The following is a 21,422-nucleotide window of genomic DNA, read 5'->3' on the forward strand; positions in this document are numbered from 1 at the left end:
AGCCACCGGCCTACGCCAGAGCCACAGCAACGCAGGATCCGAGCCTCATCTGCAACCTACACCACTGCTCGTGGCCAACGCCAGATCCTTAACCCACTGAGCAAGGCCAGGTTTCGAACCCACAACCTCATGGTTCCTAGTCGGATTGGTTAACCACTGCCGCCATGACGGGAACTCCAGTGCACACTTCTTAAGCATTTGTTTTGTGCTACTTCATATATATTAGCTCATTTAATCCTCACAACAGCCCAGTGATCAAGGAAGCAGAGGCACAGAGAAGTTAAATGATTTGCCTTATCACACATCTAGCAAATGGTATCATCAAGAGAAGCCCCACTAATTAGAGGTGGAACGCTAGGATTCATATCCCATTCTATCTCTTATTCCCATTTTACAGATGAGAAAACTGAGACTCAGAAAAGTTCATTTGACTGCAGCCTCAGACATAATCACCCGGTGGCAGAACCAGTTTTCAGAGCATGTCCACTGGCCTCAACCTCCCTGCCGTGACCATGCTGCCATTGCTGAGGAAGAGCTGCTCAGATGCTTAGTTCCGTTTTAAACATGTTACGGTCAAGGTGGTGGTAAAACAGCCTAGCAAAAGTCTTGTCAGTAGCTAGGAATGTGAGACACAAATCTGCTTCACTGATAGATGCCAAGCAGCTAGAATGGTGCCTGGCACATGGTAGGCGCTCAGTAAGTGATCGCTGGGGACAAGTAGCCAAACTGGACCTATTATCTGGGGAGTTGATCCAGTGGAAGAGATGGCTGCGAATGTAGCCAGAGACTGGGGATCACAGGAAGCCCCATTTGAATCTCAGAATTCTGTTCAGGGAGGAGCCATTGCTCCGGGAAGATTGGTCCTTTATGGCCAAGGGTACGAAGGGGTTCCGAGGATAGAATTGTGGGTTTGCATAGAGCTGACCCAGGTTCAGATTCCTGCTCCGCCAGCACACCCACCTTGTGACTTCAAACAAGTTACTTTCTTTTCTCTTTTTCCTTTTTCTTAGATTTTTACTGAAGTATAACAAGCTTACCAAAATTATACAGATTATAAGTGTTCTGTTTGTTGAGCATTCGTGGTTGGAACACACACATGTAATTAGCGCTCAGATCAAGAAACACTGGTGTCCCTGGAGCCGCCCCTTGTTCCCCTGCGCAGTCTCTGTCACTGCTCCAAGGATAACCACAATCCTGACTTTTAACACATAGATTACCTGTTTGTGAACATTTTATGCTCGGCTGTGGGTTTTCTTCACTTTACACACATTTGCAAGATTCATTCATGGTGTTGTGTGTAACTGAGGGTCATTTATTCGCATTACTGTAGAGAATGCCATGGTATGAAGAAACTACAGTTGGTGTTTTTTGTTTTTTTTTTTTTTTTTTTTATCCTTTTTAGGGCCGCACCCACGGAATGTGGGGATTCCCGGGCTAGGGGTTGAATTGGAGCTATAGCTGGTCTATGCCACAGCCACAGCAATGTCAGATCGGAGCCATGTCTGTGACCTACACCACAGCTCATGGCCACCCCGGATGCTTAACCTACTGAGCGAGGCCAGGGATCAAACCTGCATCCTCATGGATGTTAGTCAGATTCATTTCCGCTGAGCCACAACGAGAGCTCTGAACTACAGTTTTTATCCATTCTACTATTGATGGATGTTTGGGTAGTTCCAGACCGTGGCTATTTTGAGGATTGTTGCTGTGAATGTTCTTGTACGTGTCTTTGGGTGCCCATCAATTCTTGCACGTTTCTGCTGGAAAGATACCCAGGAGTGGGATTGTTGGCAGGCAGACAGTTGTCCAGAGTGGTCATGTGAGATTTCTAGTTGCTTTACATTTGTGTCAACATTTGAGAGAGAGATTTTTTTTTTTTTTTTTACATTTTAGCCATTCTGGTGCCTATGTACAGGTGGCATATTGTGGTTTTAATTTGCATTTCCCTGATGACTAATGAGTATGAGCACTCTTGCATGTGTCTGTTAGCCATTTGAACAACTTCTTTGATGAAATGCCCATTTGAATCTTTTGTCCACCTATCAATTCAGTCGCCTGGCCTTTTCTTACTGACTCATAGGAATTCTTTGTGTGCCCTGGATACACATCCTCTGTCCTGTGTCAAATAAACATATTGCAAATATCCTCTCCTAATCTGAAGGTCACCTTTTCATTCTTTTAATGCTATCTTGAAATGAACAGAAGTTCTAAACTTTGGTAAAATGCCATTTATCAAATTGCATTTTTGGATTTCCCATCGTGGCTCAGCAGAATTGAATCTGACTAGCATTCATGAAGATACAGGTTCGATCCCTGGCCTTGCTCAGTGGGTTAAGGATCCAGCGTTGCTATGAGCTGTGGTATAGGTCACAGGCTCAACTTGGATCCCACATTGCTGTGGCTGTGGTGTAAGCCAGCAGCTGTAGCTCCGATTCAACCCCTAGCCTGGGAACTTCCATGTGCTACAGGGGCTGTCCTAAAAAAAAAAAGCGTATTTATGATTAGCCCCTTTGTATCTTATTTTAAAAAACTTTGTCTACCTCGGAGCCATGACGTTGTTCTACTTTTCTTTTTTTAAATCCAAAACATTTGCATTGAGAACTGCAGTCTATCGGGAATTGAATTTGGGTTGGGGGAGGGGGCAGGGGGTGCAGATACACCTTTTTTCCCATTTGTGGGTCCAGTGGACCCTGGAGTGTTTATTGGGGGGGGAGACTGTCTTCCTTCTTGGCTACAGTATCACCTTTGTCCTGAACCACAGTACATGCTGGGTCTGTTTCTGGAGTCCCTGTTCTATTCCATTGGTCACTGTTTCTACCCTGTAACCCGAACCAGGCTGTCCTGATTGCTCAGGCTTTGTCGTAAGTCTTAATATCTTGTCCTATAAGACCTCTAGCTTTTTTTTCAGGAATGCCTTGGCCATTCTTGGCCCTTTGCATTTTCTTTTGAATTTTGGAATGAATGTGTTAATTTACACACACACACACACAACCCCCTGTGATTATGTTGCATCTACAGATTAGTTTACAGATAAATAATCCTTTTCTAATGTTGAGTCTGCCAATCCATGAACATCACATATCTCTGGGAGTTCCCATTGTGGAACAGCGGAAATGAATCGGACTAGGAACCATGAGGTTGCAAGTTTGATCCCTGGCCTCGCTCAGCAGTTCCGGTGTTGCTGTGAACTGTGGCGTAGGCCAGCAGCTGTAGCTCCAATTAGACCCCTAGCCTGGGAACCTCCATATGCCATGGGAGTGGCCCTAAAAAGAAAAAAAAGAAAAATAAAAAATCACATATCTCTGTATTTCTTTTTCTCTTAAAAAATTTTTATTATGAAAAATTTCAAACACTCAGAAAACTGGAAAGAGATAGTACAACAAATTCCTGTATATTCAGCATCTAGATTACTAGTTATTAAATAGTTATTACTAGTGGATTTTATTTGTGTCATATACACACACACAATACTTTTTTTGTTTGTTTGTTTGTTTTTTGTCTTTTCTAGGGCTGTACCCACAGCATTTGGAGGTTCCCAGGCTAGGGGTTGAATCAGAGCTGTAGCTGCCAGCCTATGCCACAGCCACAGCAATGCAGGATCTGAGCCACATCTTCGACCTACACCACAGCTCATGGCAACGCCAGATCCTTAACCCACTGAGCGAGGCCAGTGATTGAACCTGTGTCCTCATGGATACTAATTAGATTCATTTCCACTGAGCCACGATGGGAACTCCACACACATAATTCTTATAAACCATTTTATAGTAAATTATATACAATCATAGACACTTTACCCATAAATACTTCAACATATATCCTCAAGATTTAAGGATAGCCTCCTACGTAACAATTCCATTATCACATTTAGGAAAATTAATAACTCCCAGATTTCTAATCTGTAGTCTTTTTCCCCCGTTGCCCTCCAAAACTCATTCGTTGCTGTGTTTTGTTTTGTTTTTGAAAATAAGATCCAATCTAGGGGAGTTCCTCTTGTGGCTCAGTGGTTAACGAACCCAACTAGTATCCATGAGGATGCAGGTTCCATCCGTGGCCTTGCTCAGTGGGCTAAAGGATCTGGTGCCACTGTGAGCTGAGGTGTAGATCATAGGCGTGGCCTGAATCTGGTGTGGCTGTAGCGTAGGCTGGTAGCTACAGTTCCTATTTGACCCATAGTCTGGGAACTTCTATATGCTGCAGGTGTGGCCCTATTAAAAAAAGAGAGAGAGATCCAATCTAGGATCTTAGCATTTCATTAATTTACATCTCTTAAATCTCTTTTAATTTAGAACCATCTCCCCTCTGCTTTTGTAAGGATACTGACTTAATTGGGGTGGGGTGGGGCATATCCGTAGTGTGGGCAAATTCCCAAGCCAGGGATCAAACCCTTGCCCAGCAGCAACCTGAGCCGCTGGGTGACAGTACCGGATCCTTAACCTGCTGTGCCACAAGGAAAATCCTTGACAGTGATTTTTGCTGGAGAGCATTCTGATCTGATCACATCTGATCATTTCTTCCTGGCTTTACTCTCATTGTATATGTACGTTGTCTCTCTGTCTTCTGAAGCTCCTGGAAGCTGGGACTTAGATCTAGGCTTGTTTAGCTGCAGATAAACCTCACTGAGCCTTCCCAGGCCTCCTTCTCTGATGGCCCTTCTCAGAGTGATGAGTGAACAAGTGTGTAAAGCCCAGTGCTTGGCACATAGCACGTCTCAGTCAGTAGAAGCAGCTCTTGAGATCTGTCCCTGCCTTAGGTAGGCATCTTGCCCCAAAGTTTGTTTCCCAGAGGCTTCTCTTGTCCCAGCCAGGCAGCACTGGCTCCCCCACCGCCCCTGACTGGGGCTCCTGGCTCTGGGCTTGGCCACCCCCTCCACCTGTCTCTCTTCCCATTTTCAGACAACACAGGCAGTTCGACATACCGGCCGCCCCCTAGGACCCGAGAGGTGATGATCAACGGGCAGGTGGTGAAGCTGAAGTACTGCTTCACCTGCAAGATGTTTCGGCCACCGCGGACCTCACACTGCAGTGTCTGTGACAACTGTGTGGGTAAGTGGAAGGCAGCGAGGAGGGATGGGGGAGCCCTGAGAGTGATGTAGCCCTGGAGCCAGGGAGTCACTCACGGAGGCCGGGGGGTGCCTGAAATGTCTGAGCAGGACGTGTGGTTCCCCCAGGTTTGCTCTGAGTGAACAGAGGCCATGGGGAGGGCCTCTGGGTCACCACTGGTGTCTCGGCTTCAGCCGGGATGGGCAGATTCCTTCTGCTCAGCTCTGAAGTGTGGGGTGGACACACAGACGCCCTAAATCCTCCGGGTCCCCGGTAGGTCCAGGTTGCCAGGAGCCAGAGACAGGAGCGGTGACATTCTAGGTACATTTGATTCACCGTCCAGCCACCCAGGGTTAGCTGCACTGAAAGACTTTGGTCTGATTCCCAGGATTTGGAGGGACAAGAATCTAGGAACCAAGGAGTTCAGGCTGGTGAGGTGGAGAGGACACAGCCAGGGTTGGAAGCTAAGCTCCTGACCCACAACTGCAGTGGTGGGTAGAAAACCAGAGGCTGTTTTGTCCCCTCCCCTGCTCTCCAGTGGCCAGGCGGCTCTGACGGGGACCGAGGGAGTGCCCCAGAGGGTGTCGTAAGGGAAAGGCCCTGTGAGAGGCTCCAGGTGAGCTGAGCCACGGTGACTGTGCACAGTCCCCAGGGCGGTGAGCTCATCCCACCAGCTCAGCACTCCCTGAGCAAGAGCACAGAGGGCAACACCCCAGGGTGGCAGGCAGTGAAGTGGGTGACTCAGTGGGCATCATTCATCCCTGAGAATCCGCCTCACCCACCCTCAGAAGGGCGCTGGCCTGGGCCTGAGGCCTGCAACGGGCTTGTGACCCACATTCCCACAGGGGACTGTCTTCACTGGTCTGGGTGTGGCCCCACCCCCAGGGACATAGTGCCAGTGTGAGCTCAGCCCTCTGACAGGGCCTGCGATGCTGGTTCTCCACAAGTTCCATAGCGGCCCAACCCCTGCCTGATCCTCTATTCCAGAGCCAGGGCCAGGGGTCACTGGTTGTCGGCCTGGGGCCAGGATCAAAGGTGGGGCAGCCAGTATTTTCTGTGCATCTTCTTTGTACCGGGTACTGCCAGACCCTGGGATGCAGCTCAGGCCTGCTCCCTGCTCACAGTCGAGCAGGGGTACCTGGTCAGCCCACTAATTGTCAATCACCATGGAGACACACGTGGGCAGGGTGCGGCAGAGGGTAAGTGCCAGGGCAGCAGAGCAGATGACAGGGGCCTCGCCGTGTCTGGGGCTGGAGGAGATGTTCTCAAGGAAGTGGCCTTGCAGCCGCACGAAGAGAGAATCACCCTGAACCAGGTAAAGGGATGAGGAAGAATGTGCGAGGCCTTGGGAACCTGCTCGGAGGTCTAGAGGCCGGAGAGTCGGGGTGTGGAGAGAGCGTGGGGTGGGGACGCCCTGGCCGCGGCTGGTGGTAGGCCAGGCCGGCGCTAACCCCTCTCCCCCGGCCCTTCCAGAACGGTTTGACCATCACTGCCCCTGGGTGGGCAACTGTGTGGGGAGACGGAACTACCGCTTCTTCTACGCGTTCATCCTCTCCCTCTCGTTCCTGACGGCCTTCATCTTCGCCTGCGTGGTCACGCACCTGACGCTGCGTGAGTTGGGGGCGTGGGGGCCGCGGTGAGCTCAGCCAGGTCAGGGGGCTGTGGTCCCGGTCCCTCTGAGCCGTGCCTTCTGTCTCCTCCTCCCCAGGCTCTCAGGGAAGCAACTTCCTCTCTACTCTGAAGGAGACACCAGCGAGATATCCTTTGTCATTGTTGTTGTCGTTGGTGAGGGCTCCCTGTGGGGACCTGAGCCCCCTTCCCTGGGGTGGGTTCCTACAGCGCACCCTGCATATGGAGGGGCTGTAAGAGCTGATTCTGAGTGGGCTGTTGTGAGGCCGGAGAACTCTCAGGAGCCACAGTGCCGTCCTCCTATAAGACCCCAGGCTCCCCAGACCAGGCCATGTCCGTGGCTCTGGGCGCTGGGAATCCTCAGTTCCCTCTACGGTCCACCACCCCGGGCTAGTCCTGCTCTTGGGGGCGCTCCCGAATCTTCCCTGGGGCCCGGGAGGTGATCTGCTAAGTGGTGACTGGGCCATAGGAAGGTTACAGACTTAACATCCTTTCTGGGCACGTGGCTCCACGAAAGGATGGGTGAGAAAGGCTGGGCTGAGTGAGTTCCCAGGAGCAGGGAGGCTCCCGGTCCCCGTTAGGTCCTTGACTGCCCCGCTCACCGTGCTGGAGTTGGTGATCTGCTTCTTTTCCATCTGGTCCATCCTGGGCCTCTCAGGGTTTCACACTTACCTCGTCGCCTCCAACCTGACAACTAATGAAGACGTGAGTAAGGCCGGAGCAACACCTCGTCCCTGGGCCAGAACCTGGGAAGGAGGCAGGGCCTCGGGAGCCTGGAGCGGCTGTAGGGCAGCCCCAACTCTCCGACTGCCCCCTCAGAGGGAGCTGGGCTTCTCCCAGTGCTCACAGCTGGGCCCTGGGAGACCCAGTGCAGGCTCCCGAGGCCCCCAGTGCCTCGGCCCCTCGAGGCAGGCCCCTGAGCTTGCTCTCTCTCTAACCACACAAGAGCAGCACTCGCACTGTAACCGTCCTTACATCTGACTGGCTTACTGCGTTCGCAGAGTTCTTTCAATTTCCATTATCTTTGAGTCCTTTTGCCAGCCCTGAGGCAGAAGGAAGAGGGATGCTTTTTCTCCATTTGATGGCTGAGCAGCTTGCCCCAGGGCCACACAGCTGAAAAGGGACAGAGCCAGGGTTGCCCTCAGGAGCTTGCTGTGCCTCACCACACTGCACTTATGGACAGCAGGGATGTGACAGTCCTCAGGATGTGCTGGGACTCCCTAAGGCATCCTTAGTTGGGGGGCGGGATGTGGGGTGGCCAGGACAGAGGCCCGAGGCTGCATAACCTCCCAACCTGCTGCCTTGTAGGTCTCTACCAACAAGCATTGTTTGAGCACTCACTGTGTGCCCAGCCCTGGACTAGATCTGACCTCCCCTGTCCTCCCAAACAATACAAAAGCAAATGAGAGCATCCGTTCCAGGGCCAACATCTGATACTGCTCAGAGGCCCATTGACCAACAGGAAATACATTCCTTGACCTCAGCCTGTCATTTGGGGAAATAAAATTTAACACACATGATAGGGTATCATGTGATGGGTGATTGGTACAAGCAGAAATGACATCAGCCAGCATCTCCCAAGGTGGTTTCCTGGGGGCTGTTTCAGCAGGATATTGCCAGGGGTTAAGGAAAAAGGGTGTCATGACCAAATAAGTTTGGAAAACTCTAGGTTAAAGTCAAGCAGGCATCCTTTACCAACCATCCCCCCTCCCCTACCCCGTGCCTTTGATAGCTGGCTCCACAGATCCAGACGTGGGCAAGGTTTCAGCTAGAGCTCTGACAGTGCTGTCAGAGAGTTCCCTGTTTTGCAAATGAGGGTTGAGACTCAGAAAAGGGTGGTCTGTCCAGGGTCATGCAGTGAGTCTGGAGCAGAGCCAGGGTTCATAGCCCGGTCAGCCTGGGCCCTGTGGCTTTGCATCACCCTTCCTCTTGGGCGGCTGGCAGAGAAGGAAGGATACACCCAAAAAGTTTCCTGTGGTGACTTCTCTTGGGCTTTCCCTGTCTTCTGTCTGGGTTAGGGCCCCCTCTTCTGGGTGCCCCCCCAACATCCAGCAGTCCCTCATATTTTCACTGAGTGGCCTGGGTTAAAGGCACAGTCCCTCCAATAGTCTAGCCAGAATTGATTTCAGAATTTGCTGGTTTTTCACGGTCTCTAGAACAAACGAAATGAAGGGAAGTACCTGACCCAGACTTCCTTCCTGCTTGCAGATCAAAGGTTCGTGGTCCAACAAGAGGGGCGGTGAGGCCTCTGTCAATCCCTACAGCCATAAAAGTGTTATCACCAACTGCTGCGCTGTGCTCTGCGGCCCCCTACCTCCCAGGTAAGTGTGGGGGAGCAGGGGAGAGGTCACAGGGCCTGGCCCGGCTAGCGGAGGTGGCCCTGTGAGTCCACTCCTCTCAGATTCTGGCATCAGCAGACCTCTCCCCACACCACACATGCCCTCTGTCCACCATCCCTTGCTGAATGCACTCAGGACATTTGTCACCTAAAGAAATTCTGTAGTGGAGTTCCCGCTGTGGCACAAAGGGATTGGCGGTGTCTTGGGAGCGCTGGGATGCAGGTTTGATCCCTGGCCCCGTGCAGTGGGTTAAAGATCCAGCTTTGCTGCAGCTGTGGCTTAGGATGCAACTCTGGCTGGGATCTTATCCCTGGCCTGGGAACTCCATATGCCACGGGGCAGCCAAGAGAAAAAAAAAAAGGAATGCTGTAGAGTTATAATTTGTAATCACATGTGCTCAGTGTAGGTAAAAAAGTAAGTACAAAATATTAAAGAGTATTCGATAGCACAGGTGATCTTCCACCCCAGGGGTAACCACAGTTAATGTTTTGGCGGTGCTGGTGCGTATGGCTGGACTGGGTGAGAGCCCTCCTGGCTTAGCCAGGCTGGGAAGTGCCCCATCTGTCCCAACACTAGGGGGCGCCAGAGTGCCAGATTGGGAGTTAAATTGCGGTGAATTGGGTTGGGGGTGGTGGTTAGTGTTGATAGTTCCCCACACATCACCACCTCCTCCGGGCTAACATGCCTGTCACCCATCCTGTGTCATGGGTAAAGGACAGTGGCACTATCTCTCAGCACCCTTTCATCCTTGCATTTCCCCTCAGCTGCGCCTGGGCGCCTAACAGAAAGCTGAACAGTTTGGATTAACAGTGGATAAATTCTGTGGCCAGAAGCCAGATGTCCAGAGTACAGAGAGGCCCTTCCAGAGAGAAAGGGCCTCTTGCTCCCAAGTGGAGAGCAGCTTCCCTTTCCTCAGCTATCCTAGGGCTGGGTCTTTTCTCTCAGCCGAGAGCTGGACCCTGCCACCCAGGCCCAGGCCTGGAACTCGGGTGTGAGTCAGGGTCCTCACGTGTCCCCCTTGTGTTTTGGAAGCCTGATCGACCGGAGGGGATTTGTGCAATCTGACACCGTGTTGCCCTCGCCCATCAGAAGCGATGAGCCAGCCTGCGGAACCAAGCCCGACGCCAGCATGGTAGGAGGCCACCCCTGAACCGGGCTCAGTACTTGCCACCTGCTGGCTTGTCTGCCCCTCCGCACTCACCTGCCGCCCTCCACACCTGCCAGGACCCTCCCCATTCCACCTGAAGGGAAGCAGAGCCGCCAAGGACTTTCTGAGTCTTTTCGTATTTATTTCCCATCCTGCGTGGCTTTCCCCACACCGTGCCATGGCTGTACCCTCGGCTCCCCAAACCAGGTTCCCACAGCCTGGGGCCCTAGATTCCCCCAGCTGACCAGTGGCAGGAGTGACAGGAGAGAGAGGCCGAGGGCCCTGAGATCGCCCAGGGGACCATGCCAAGTCTCTGCCGTGCCAGGGTGAGCCCTGTGTGAGTGAGGGTGCGAACTGAGTGTGACGCCTCCCTGCAGGGAGCTGCTGGGCCCTGCTGAGCCGGGGTCCATGGGGCAAAACAGGACGTAGGAGCAGGTGGCTCTGGACAGCAGGCCGTCTGAGAGGACGCCTCCGTGGGCTGCTCTGGTCTGTGGGCTCCTTCATTCTCGTTGTGACGATCATTATTCTTTCTTCTGTGTTTTGTTTTTTGTATGGAGTTGGTCAGTGGACTAGAGCTGGTAGCAAGGGCAGAGTTGGGGCCACGTGGCGGGCAGCCTGTGTCAGAGGAAGCTGCACAGCCAGCCAGGCGCCTGAGACCTCAGCTCCTGCATGATTCCCGGGCAGCACACTAGGAAGTGGGGGCCTCGCCCTCTCTCTGCCCACGAAGGATTCTCCAGGGCCCAGCCTGGCCCCCACCTTTCTCCCAAATCAGGTTTGGGGATAGGCAAGTTATACTCATGCTGGCAATACTTGAAACGGGTTTATTAATGCTGGGAATTTTGCACAATTTTATAGACCTCTTTTCTACATAGCATTTTTTAAATGGAAGAAGAAAAAGTCAGCCACATTGCTCTCTGTGTAGTGCCAGGTTAAGGGTTATAGGAAGGCAACTTGGTTTGAATAAGTTTATTACAAGAGACCTTCTGGCTGTGAGTGAGTGTGTGTGTGTGCGTGTGCCCTTGTATGAATGTGGCTGGTTCCCACTCCCCCACACACCCCCTGGGTTGCCTCACTCCCCGCCATCCCCCTTGGGCACCAGCCTAAGCCATGGGGACAAGGAGTGTGTGCATTGGTCACTAGAGACCCCTGGGCTCATGCTGCAGCTCAGCCCCATCCTACCTTGCCCTCCTCCTTGGACTTCAGACGAGCAGTGGCTGGGACTCAGCCACCCAGCCCCCAGGTCAGGCTTCCAGCTGAGACCTGCCCAGACAGGCTGAAGCCTGGCCAGGTGGATGGGGTAGTGGCTGTGGGGAGTGGCTGCCATCCCACAAGCCACACCCCCTCCTCAAGCTCTAGGTATGGGACCCAGTGCCAGGGGCTGAAGGACCAGGAGCCTCTGCCAACCAGAGGCCTCCCTCCACAGAGAAGGAAGGAAGGAACAGGGTGGGCCGAGAGGCAGGAAATTGTCCCTTTATCCTCTTCCGGGGCCTCTCCAGTAGGCGGAACCCCTTGGAAAGGGACCTAGGAAGTCCTGCGCCTTGTCCTTCCTTGCTCCAGAGCCAGGGGGTCACAGGCAGCTGAGAAGCGGCAGCCACAGAGAGCCCCCTCTGGGAGAAACAGCTTCCCTCAGCCTCAGGGCCCTGGGCCTTGCTGCAGCGGCTCTGGAAGGTGGGGAGGAAGCTGGCCAGAGCAAGGGACTCCGACCCGCCTTTTATTTAAGCCAGTATTCTTTGTTTCTGCTTGTAATAAAATTTTTGTTTTTAAGAATTGATTTGCTTTGGTTTGGTTTTTGTTTGCTCTTCCTTTGCTGAGGCCTCAGCTGGCAGCCTTCTCTTCTTTCAGCCACACTGGGTCTTTCCTGGGGTGACAGAGAAAGCAGGTGGCCCAGTGACGTGGCTAATGTTCCCCGGTCCTGGCTAGTCTGTCCACTGGAGGCTGAGCAGATGGGGCTGCAGCCAGGCCCCCCGCGGGCATGTAAGAGAAGGCCATCTTGTCCCCAGTTTGTCCCCTCCACCTTCCCCTGCCTCAGGGGCCTGGAGACCCCTACGTTCTACCTCAATGTCTTTCCACTTTGACCCCCCAGCGACGGCTCAGCTAAGAAATGGTTTATAAGACATTCCAGTTTGCGAGCCAGAGCCTCCCTGGCCGCTACCCCCGCCTGGGCAGCAGGGCCCGGCCAGCCACCTCGTAACACTGGCCCACCTCTCTGGTATCTCCCCCAGGAGGACACATGTCAGGATTTTGCCATCTCCTGCACAGCCTGAGGGTTAGCTGGTAAGACCGTATCTCCCCTGTCAGCCAGCACTGCCCGCTCCTCCACACACCGTCTCATCCTCATCGCATGCCTCACCAGCCCCATGGAGCCCATTCATCTGTCTGGTGTGTGGTGTGGTGTGTGTGCTGGCGGTAGTAGGGTGCCCAGGGCTCCCCCCGACGCAGAAGGACCGGGGCGTGGGGCCAGGGCTAGGAGCCCAGCCCTGCTCGGGACTGAGGCTGTGGCTTCGTGCTCCGCAGCTCTCCAGCTGGAGCAGGAGGTGATGGGCGAGGTTGGGGAGGATGGCAGACCGCCTCGGAGGCGCTGGGGCCTGTTCTGGTGGCGTCCTGGTGTGCAGGGGCCCTCGACCACTAACCCTGTGGCCTGGCTTTCTGTCCCTGCCTCCCTGCTGAGCTTTCTGTCACCTGCCCATCTTCTCTCCTGCTTTGTTGCCTGCCGCCCGAGCCTTGGCCCTTCCGTGGGGAAGAGGCTGGTGCTGTGGCACCCCTGCCAGCCTCCTCTCTCCTCCCGATCTCGCTAACCCTCTCTCTTCTCCTTCTTTGCTGTCCTGCCCGGGATCTCCAGTGTGTGCGGGGGCTTAAGGACCTCCTGAGGACTGCTGCTCTCTGCCTCTCCGGGAGCGGCCTGGGGGGAGCCAGGCACCCAACACCTCCGCCTGCCTAACCCACCCGTATGTGGCCCGTCTGCCACCGTCTGTGCCTACAGGGTCTGCCCCTAAGCCTGCCCCCCCCCCCCCCCGCCCATGTGCTCTCTAGAGCCCCACCCCCACCCCATAGGAGGCAGGGGCTGGCCTCTCTGCCCCCGCCCCCGCTCCATGTGGCCAGAGTGTAGAAAGCCATAAAGCAGCTGTCAGCACAATGATGTAAACTCTGCTGAAACTCGCCCTCCCCTCCTCCGCTCTCCTTCCCCTTCCCCAGATTTGTAAGGAGTCAAGACTCTAGGAATCTTGCCTTACAGCCTGCCCACCCCCAGCATCAGGCATAGCCCGAGTCGGAGTCGAGCCAAGCAGGTTTCTTCAGGAGCCGTCTGGGGTGTTGATGACGCTGTTGAACAAGTTTGGTGACTGTTCTAAGCACAGCTGGTTGACACTGTTCCCACGGGCCCCCACCCCCACCCCCTGGAGCAGCCCAAGGAAGATGCTTGCACCCTTTGCTCCAGGCACCGAGGGACTGAGCTCACTCCCACAGCCCCGTGCTCTTCAGAGGAACTAAAGGAAACCAGGCCGGCCTAGGAAATCTGCTGAGCCCATGGCTGGGGGCTGCTTTTCTGCTGTCCTGTACCTTTTTTAACCAAAATAAAGATTTCCCTCTTCTTGCCGTACCCTTGGCTGTCTGCTACCACCTTCACTTTGGGGTCTAGGGCTGGGGCCTGTGATGAGTCTGCAGGCGAACATCCGGCTTACCCTCACGGCCAGCCTTGTCACCTGGTCAGTACTGTCCTGGAGATTTTAAAAAGAGGTGCAGTGAAGCCAGAAGTGACACAGAATGGCTAGGCGTTCCCATTGTGGCTCAGCAGAAATGAACCTGACTAGGATCCATGAGGATAAGGGTTCAATCCCTGACCTCGCGCAATGGGTTAAGGATCTGGTGTTGCCGTGAGCTGTGGTGTAGGTCGATGTCGCGGCTCATAGCCCACATTACTGTGGCTGTGGCGTTAGGCTGGCAGCTGCAACTCTAATTCGACCCCTAGTCTGGGAACTTTCATATGCTGCAGGTGAAGCCCTAAAAAAAAAAAAATAAGAAAGAAAGAAAAAAGGCAGATGGAGTGCTGTCTTCATTCTCCCCTCCAGAACTCCTGGTCTCAGTTCCTGAGACCTTCAAGCCTCAGCTGACCTCTGAACTCAGCAAGGTCCCAGACCAGGCTGCGACAGAGGGTTTAACTCCAGTCTGGGACTGTCACACCCCTGAACTGAGCCCAGCCCAGGTAACAGTGGAACCTTCCCTCTCCCCCGCTGCCATCCCAGATTGAGGTACATGCACAGTATGCTACGAGCTAAAAAATAATTAGAGCGGCCATTTAGCAAGGGCTTGCCAGGTGCCAGACCCATTCTCTCACCTAAACCTGTAAGGAAGGTGATGTCAGCCTTTTTTCAGATGAAGGAACTGAGGCTCCAGAAAGGCACAGGAATTGCCCTGGGTCTCCCAGCTGATACATTCAGGATTTGAAACTGATCTCTGTGCCCGGAACTCTGACCCTTCTGCACCAGCCAAGGAATGACTAGGGCTGCTTTGGGGGGAGGGGATCTCAGAGAGAGAAAGCCTGAAATTAGGGAATGTCATTGGGAGCCAGCAGGGGGCTTAGAGATGCTCTGTGCTGGCATCCATCCATGTTCTAATAGGGAAACTGAGGCCAAAAGGCAGGAAGGGACTTGCTCAAGGCCTTGTAGCAGAGCTGGGATGCAGTCCCACACCTGGACCTGATTCCATTCTCTTTCCAGTAACTTCTGTATCCTAGACTGGCCTGGCCTAGGACACAGAGGAGACTGAACAGCAGTGCCTTGAGGAGAAAAAGACTCAGATAGCTGAGTCACTTAAAAGTAATATCTCTCCCAAAGGCAACCAACTAGTAGAGTGAGCTTTTAGCTGAATAACTGAACTCTTGTTCATAACTAACCAGGGGAGAAGGTGCCATAGTTTCCTCCAGTCATGTGTTTAATTGGATCACTCCAAGACCAAAAAAATTTCCAAGGAAGTTCTTTCTGGAATCTAACCAGAGTCCATCCTGCTACAATCGGAGCCCTGTCCTTGTTCTCAGTGGAGGAGGACAGCAGCTGGTTGCTGCCTTCTCCATGCCACAACCTTTTAAGTCCTATTACCAGCTAAGAAGGCCTTGTTGTCTGTGGGACCAGAGGCCTTGGTCCTGCTGGTAGGAAGGATGCTGTATGGGAAGGTGGGAAGTAAGCAGGCAGGATGAGGAAAGCCCCTTTGGCTGCAGCCCCAGCTCCTGTGCTGCTGACTAAGGCGGCGGGCGGTGGAACTCCAGGCCCTGCCAGGGCCTGCTGCCTCCTGCCTGCCTGGGAAATGGAGGCCTGGAGGCAAAGGGAGGTGCCTGAGACAGGAACTGAGTCAGGACCGACAGGCTAGAGCGGGCAGGAGGTCTTAGGCAGCCTGGCTCCCAGATTCACCTCTGAGCTTCAGCAGGGGAGGGCGAAAAGGCTTTCTTTGCTCTGCCCAGAGCTGTTGTGTGAACCACCACCAGGTCTCCTGGCTTGAGGGGGAGGAAGAGAATTCTTCCTTCCTCGATACAGAAGCAGCTCCAAAATTCCTAGGCCTACCAGGCCCTGCCTTCCAGGTTTCTAGTGTTCTGAGATCTCCAGCTTTCTTTCCCCCAGGACTTGGGACAGCCCGAGCTGGATGACTAGTACAAAGGAAGGCCCTTGAGGGCCCAGGGCCTGCAGAGGCCAGAGGAATGTCTGAGCTGGAAAGGGAGGAGGCAGCGTTGAGTGAGTGCATCTGACCAGTCCTTCATCTTCTCTCCTGCTGGGCAGGGTCTGGCCTTCAGCTGAGGCCTGGTTTGGGGCCCTTCCTCATAGCAAAGAAACCAGCTCCATATTAGTGCTTCAAGGGTATGTAATAGTAAGGTTCGATGGATTTTTTTCACATGATATTAATACTAAATGCTTTCCATCAACTCATTAGATCCTCACAAGAGCTCCATTTTACATTTAGGAAAACGGAGGCTCACAGAGGTTAAGTCACTTAGTCAAAGCCAGAGCACCTGTAAGAACCAAACCGAGGCAGTCTGACTCCAAAAATACTAGGCTATTCTGTCTCTCTTAGAAAACTAATATGCAGTCACCACTGACAACCTGAAGACATGAGGAAAAGTAAAAGAAAAAAAACCAAAACACTTAGAATCCTACTACCTAAAGATGTGCGTGGTAAATTGGTATTTTTGTGTATTTCCTTTCCATTGTTTTCTGTGTCAGGGATCCGTTTTGAGCAAAGCCTTCAGAAGTTTGAGCCTAACATCCCTGTTGCTTCCTTCCTTGGAAAACCTGTAGCATCAGCTCAGACGTGTCCCTACTTTTCCTTCAAAGAGGCACCTCTCCTCTTTGAGCCTCAGAGCTCTGGCTCTGGGAGGGAAGGGTGAGTGTTCAGACACCAAGAATAACTGGGAAGGGACAGGCCCCTGAAAGGGTCCTGGGTCAGGGATGAAACTGGCTGGATCCCAATCAGAGGAGCCCCACCCCTGAGCCCTGTCTGGGCTTTGGCTTGGGCTGGAGCAGATAAAAAGGAAGCCATCCTTCCAGGTACAGTGCCAACAACTGTAGGTGAAATTCTTGGCTGACACAGAGACAGCACCCCAGCAAACAGGGACAGAAGATTAGCAATAGAGAAGTCTCCATCTCTGAGGCCTGTGCCAGGGGTCAGAGGTGGGGCCATGGTCAAAGGGAAGGGGCAGGGAAACTTCTGAGAGAGAGGCTGGGGAAGGGAGCACTCAGAGGGGACAGCTGCCCCCTAAAACAAAATGGCATGTGTCATGGCTGCCTCCTTTTTCTCAGTTCCCCCCGCAGCCGCACTGGGCTGAGCACCCAGGCGGCCTTCTTCCTAGCCTCTGACAAAGGGCAGGCTGATTCAGGCAGGAAAGTGGGACAGCTAGTGAGCTGGGTCCCCACCCTCTGTGAGCCCCACTGATACATGATGGCAGGCGGCTTGCGGGGCGGGGGGGGTGGTGGCAGGTAACCTGGCGTGGAGAGCCAGAGGGTAAGTCCTCACACAAGTGGCAACAGGCCACCAACTTGAAAGGGAAAATTGTGCTGTGATGGGGAAGGTATCCAAAAAACCTACTGGGTGACTAATTACAAAGGCTGGGCTGGAGCGTCAGAGGCTGCTCGTTAAACACCTCATTAAGTGGCACCCTGAAAGCTGCCACCTGTGCATTCTGGGAGCTCAGAAGGGATGGGACCTGAGGGGGAGAGAGGAGTTGGGGGGTGGGGTGTAAGCATTTCAGGTAGACTCCAGAAGAAGCCTACATCTCCCTTCTAAATACAGTCTGGAGCTCACAAGTCAGAAGCCTGAATGGGAGAGAAGTCCAACTTAGTAACTGTGTGACCTTGAGCAAATCTCATCCCTCTCTGAGCCTCAGTATTCCCCTCTCTACAGTGGGAGTAGTAGCCACAGCCCTGCCCATCTCACCAAGATAGCAGGGATTAAGTTAGACCATGGGTATGAGGTGCTTGGGAAACTATAGCCCTACCTAGACAATGAGTTATTTCACCTAAACCAGTGGAGGAACCACTCCTGGCCAGATTAGGCACCCCCTTCTCCTGCACCTGGCTTTATGGGCTCTGCCTAGGTCCATAGTGGCCAGGTAGCTGAAGCCATCCTGAGCCCCAGGAAGGATGCAGTGAAGAGGGATCTGATTTGAGAAACTGGGGCAGCTCCCTAACGTGTGCACCCATATAATGGAAGCCCTGACCCAGAGGCGGCAGCCTGGAGCCTGGAAAGGTATCGGTGCAGGTGGAGCCAACGCCCAAATTTCTCCTGCTGACAGTCAGGATGACTCACCCCCCCACATCCCAGCCCTTTTACCTTTAAGGAAGAGGCGGAAAGGGTGTGGGGGGAGGGGGGAGAGGAGAGGGAGGCAAGTCCTGGGCCCGCCCTCTGCCCCTCCCCACCCTTCTCCGGGCCTGGCCTTCCAGCCAAAAGGCAGGCAGGCAGCCGGAGAGGCGCAGAATCCGGCCTTGGTCCCGAGGCAGCCAGTTAGCTCTCCACCTGCCCATCTGTCTGTCCCCAGAGCCATGGAGAGAGCCAGTGTGATCCAGAAGGCCAAGTTGGCCGAGCAGGCTGAACGCTATGAGGACATGGCAGCCTTCATGAAGAGCGCCGTGGAAAAGGGTGAGGAGCTGTCTTGCGAAGAGCGCAACCTGCTCTCAGTGGCCTACAAGAATGTGGTGGGTGGTCAGCGGGCTGCGTGGAGGGTCCTGTCCAGTATTGAGCAGAAGAGCAATGAGGAAGGCTCGGAAGAGAAGGGCCCTGAGGTGCGAGAATATCGGGAGAAGGTGGAGAAGGAGCTCCGGGGTGTGTGTGACACGGTGCTTGGCTTGCTGAACACCCATCTCATCAAGGAGGCCGGTGACGCGGAGAGTCGGGTCTTCTACCTGAAAATGAAGGGTGACTACTACCGTTACCTGGCCGAGGTGGCCACGGGGGACGACAAGAAGCGCATCATCGACTCAGCCCGCTCCGCCTACCAGGAGGCCATGGACATCAGCAAGAAAGAGATGCCACCCACCAACCCCATCCGCCTGGGCCTGGCCCTGAACTTTTCTGTCTTCCACTATGAGATCGCCAACAGCCCAGAGGAGGCCATCTCCCTGGCCAAGACCACCTTCGACGAGGCCATGGCTGACCTGCACACTCTCAGCGAGGACTCCTACAAAGACAGCACCCTCATCATGCAGCTGCTGCGGGACAACCTGACGCTGTGGACCGCCGACAACGCCGGGGAAGAGGGGGGCGAGGCGCCTGAGGAGCCCCAGAGCTGAGCCGCACCCGCCGCCCTCCCTGCCCTGCCCTGCCTGCTCCAGTCCCCCACTCTTGGCAGAGAGGACTTGTATGGGGTGGGAAGCCCAACCCTTCTCCCCAGATGCCCTGCCCCAGCTCAAAAAGGCTCCACGGAGAGGAACCAGCAGAGCTGAGGCCACCTGGAGCCGGAGGATTCCAAGCTTCCTGCAGCTGTCAGGTGCTCCGACCACTGGTCGTCCCACCCTGACCCGCTCTCTGCACCCCGCCCAGACCCCTCCCCTGAGCCCAGCCACTTCCTCCTGATTCCCCGCTCCTGCCCCCCTGCCTCTGGATCTTAGGAATTGAGGAGTGTCCCACCCTTGTGGCTGAGAGCTGAACTGTGTGGCAGAGACTGTAGATGAGAGAGAGCGAGAGCGAGAGAGCGCGCGCGAGCGCTAGAGTGTGTGTGCGCGCCTGCGCAGCCAACAAGACCGAGGATGAGAGGGAAATCATGTCTGCTGGGTGTGACCATGTTTCCTCTCAATAAAGTTCCCCTGTGACACTCCTCCTGACTTTTCCACTTATTGCGGAGGGACGGATCAGGAATAGGTGCATGATTTACAGAGACCCTGAGCTCCCACAGGGCTGGCTCAGTGACCTGTAGGCAAGACTGGAAGCCAGTGACTCCAGGAGAGAGGCTGAGGCTCCAGCTCTCACCATCAACAAGCTGGTCTGATCTCGGAGGGTGGAGGGGTGGCGGGTGAGCGCAAAGGCGGCTTTGAGGTTCCTTTGCCGGGTTCGTGGGGCGGGAAGCTGAAGAGCTCAGGTGTCAGGAACAAGCAATCAGTGCAGTCTCAGGTGTGCGGTCTGAAGCCAGCGCCGCAGGGGATCGCTGTGGTGAGCGGCGCAGAACACCCCAGATCTGAGAGCGGGAAAGAGTCTCAGGTGCTCAAATCTGAGCGGAGGGGAATACGACCTGGAGCAGGGGTATGACGCCGCCATTAAAAGCCCAGATATGAGGACTGCCCCCAGCGTTCGGAGAAGGGGACAAAATGACATGGGCCGGTGAGGAGGAGGCGAAGGCTAAGTGGGAAGGGCCGCAGGGAGCAGGTCCGGTCTTCGCCCGCCAAGACCGCAGCCTCCGCTCCCAACAGCAACTTGCCTTTCGCTTGGTCCGGCCTTCACAGTAGGAGGCTGGGGGCGGGCCCGAGGCTCATGTCATCCAATCACGGGAGGAAGCTGTTCAGAGGGCCGCCCCCGGGGCCTCGCTGGCCAATAGGGGAGTGAGCGGCGGAACGCGCGCGGTGCGTCTTCCTGCCACCTCCCACCCCTCACCCTAGCCGGGTCGGCACCCTAACGCTCTGCGGGTCTGAGGTGCCCCCGCCACCAGCTGAGTGCCAGGGGCGGCGCTTTCCCGGTTTCAGTCGGACAAGTTGCCACCCGCCCGGCCCGAGAGCTCAGCGTCCTGAGAGCGGCGGGACAGGGCGAGGTTCTGCGGAAAAATCAGTTCCTGTCCTTTGAGTCATCTGCTCTACGGGCGTTGGTTGGGCCTGGCCGGGCGGGCAGGCTCGGCGGGGCAAAGGCCACCAAGGCCTCCCTACCACACCAGAGTTCAGTCAGCCCTGAACTGATGGCCAGGAGGCTTGGCTGTCTCTGACTGCCTTTGCAACCTTGGGAAAGCCATTATACATCCGTGGTTCTCAGTTTACCCTTCTGTATCGTAAGGGGTTTGGATTAAAGGCTCGCTAACGAAAAATGTGGAGTTAAAACTGCCTGGGTTTGACTCCCAGCCTGCCTGGCCAAGGCTCTTAACCATGCTTACCCTTTGCTCTCATTTGTAAAGTGAGGATTCAAAAGTAATACCTTCCTCTTAAGAGTTGCTATGAAGTTTGAGGAGGTAAATACATGTAAAGTAGCCCATAGTGGGAGTTCCCATTGTGGCTCATCGGTGATCAACTCGGATGGTATATATAAGGACGTGAGTTCTATCCCTGGCCTTGCTCAGTGTATTAAGAATCCTGCGTTGCCATAAGCTGAGATGTAGGTTGAAGACACGGCTGTCCTCTGGACTTGCTGTGGTGTAGGCCCGCAGCTACAGCTCCTGGGAACTTCTATATGCCGCATATGCCGCACCCAAGGCTCTAAGGAGCTCCTGCCGCTGCCGGTGGGGCTCGGAGGTTAACGAATTTGAATAGCATTCATGAGGACGCAGGTTTGATTCTGACCTTGCTCAGTGGGTTAAGGGTCCGGCATTGCTGTGAGCTGTGGCGTGGTCACAGACGCGGCTCGGATGCTGGTTGCTGTGGCTGTGGTGTAGGCCAGCAGCAGGCGTGTGGGTTTCAAAGTTCCAAACAGGCAGAGATTTTGGTAGAGGGAAGTGACTTCCCCTCAGCTCTGAAAGTGAACTGGTTTCTTACCAGACAGGTCTGGTGACTTTCTCTTAATGGGGTAGGTCCTGGGAAAGGATATTCTTTCTTCTGTTCTCTCAGCATTTGACTTTTGCCTTCTCCCTCTACACCATTCATGGTTGTCCTCTATGGG

At 54.3% G+C, this 21,422-nt stretch overlaps 2 protein-coding genes across 10 annotated transcripts in view; both read left to right on the top strand.

The window, feature by feature from the left end:
* Positions 1 to 13,752, top strand: part of ZDHHC18 (zinc finger DHHC-type palmitoyltransferase 18) — a 30,288-nt gene extending 16,536 nt beyond the window's left edge. The window contains exons 3-10 of one of the 8 annotated variants that reach the window (XM_084963486.1): positions 4,896 to 5,045; positions 6,516 to 6,653; positions 6,751 to 6,799; positions 7,274 to 7,376; positions 8,880 to 8,992; positions 10,043 to 10,142; positions 12,380 to 12,431; positions 13,350 to 13,752. In XM_084963486.1, coding sequence (XP_084819612.1) covers positions 4,896 to 5,045; positions 6,516 to 6,653; positions 6,751 to 6,799; positions 7,274 to 7,376; positions 8,880 to 8,992; positions 10,043 to 10,142; positions 12,380 to 12,421 — 695 coding nt within the window. In that variant the 3' untranslated portion in view covers positions 12,422 to 12,431; positions 13,350 to 13,752. The other 7 variants (XM_084963487.1, XM_021095633.2, XM_013988799.3 and 4 more) reach the window with 7 other exon arrangements.
* SFN (stratifin) lies at positions 10,060 to 19,446 on the top strand. Of its 2 annotated transcripts, XM_084958709.1 has the most exons (2): positions 10,060 to 10,142; positions 18,172 to 19,446. In XM_084958709.1, exon 2 carries the CDS (start codon positions 18,176 to 18,178, stop codon positions 18,920 to 18,922), a length of 747 nt encoding a protein of 248 aa, XP_084814835.1. In that variant the 5' UTR covers positions 10,060 to 10,142; positions 18,172 to 18,175; the 3' UTR covers positions 18,923 to 19,446.
* Positions 19,447 to 21,422: the final 1,976 nt, after the last annotated feature.

The sequence above is a fragment of the Sus scrofa genome, chromosome 6, assembly GCF_054392235.1.
Source record: "Sus scrofa isolate SSC_HxYL_T2T_F1_AM1 chromosome 6, Sscrofa_HxYL_maternal_Yorkshire_Landrace_v2.0, whole genome shotgun sequence".
NCBI classification, from domain to species: domain Eukaryota; kingdom Metazoa; phylum Chordata; class Mammalia; order Artiodactyla; family Suidae; genus Sus; species Sus scrofa.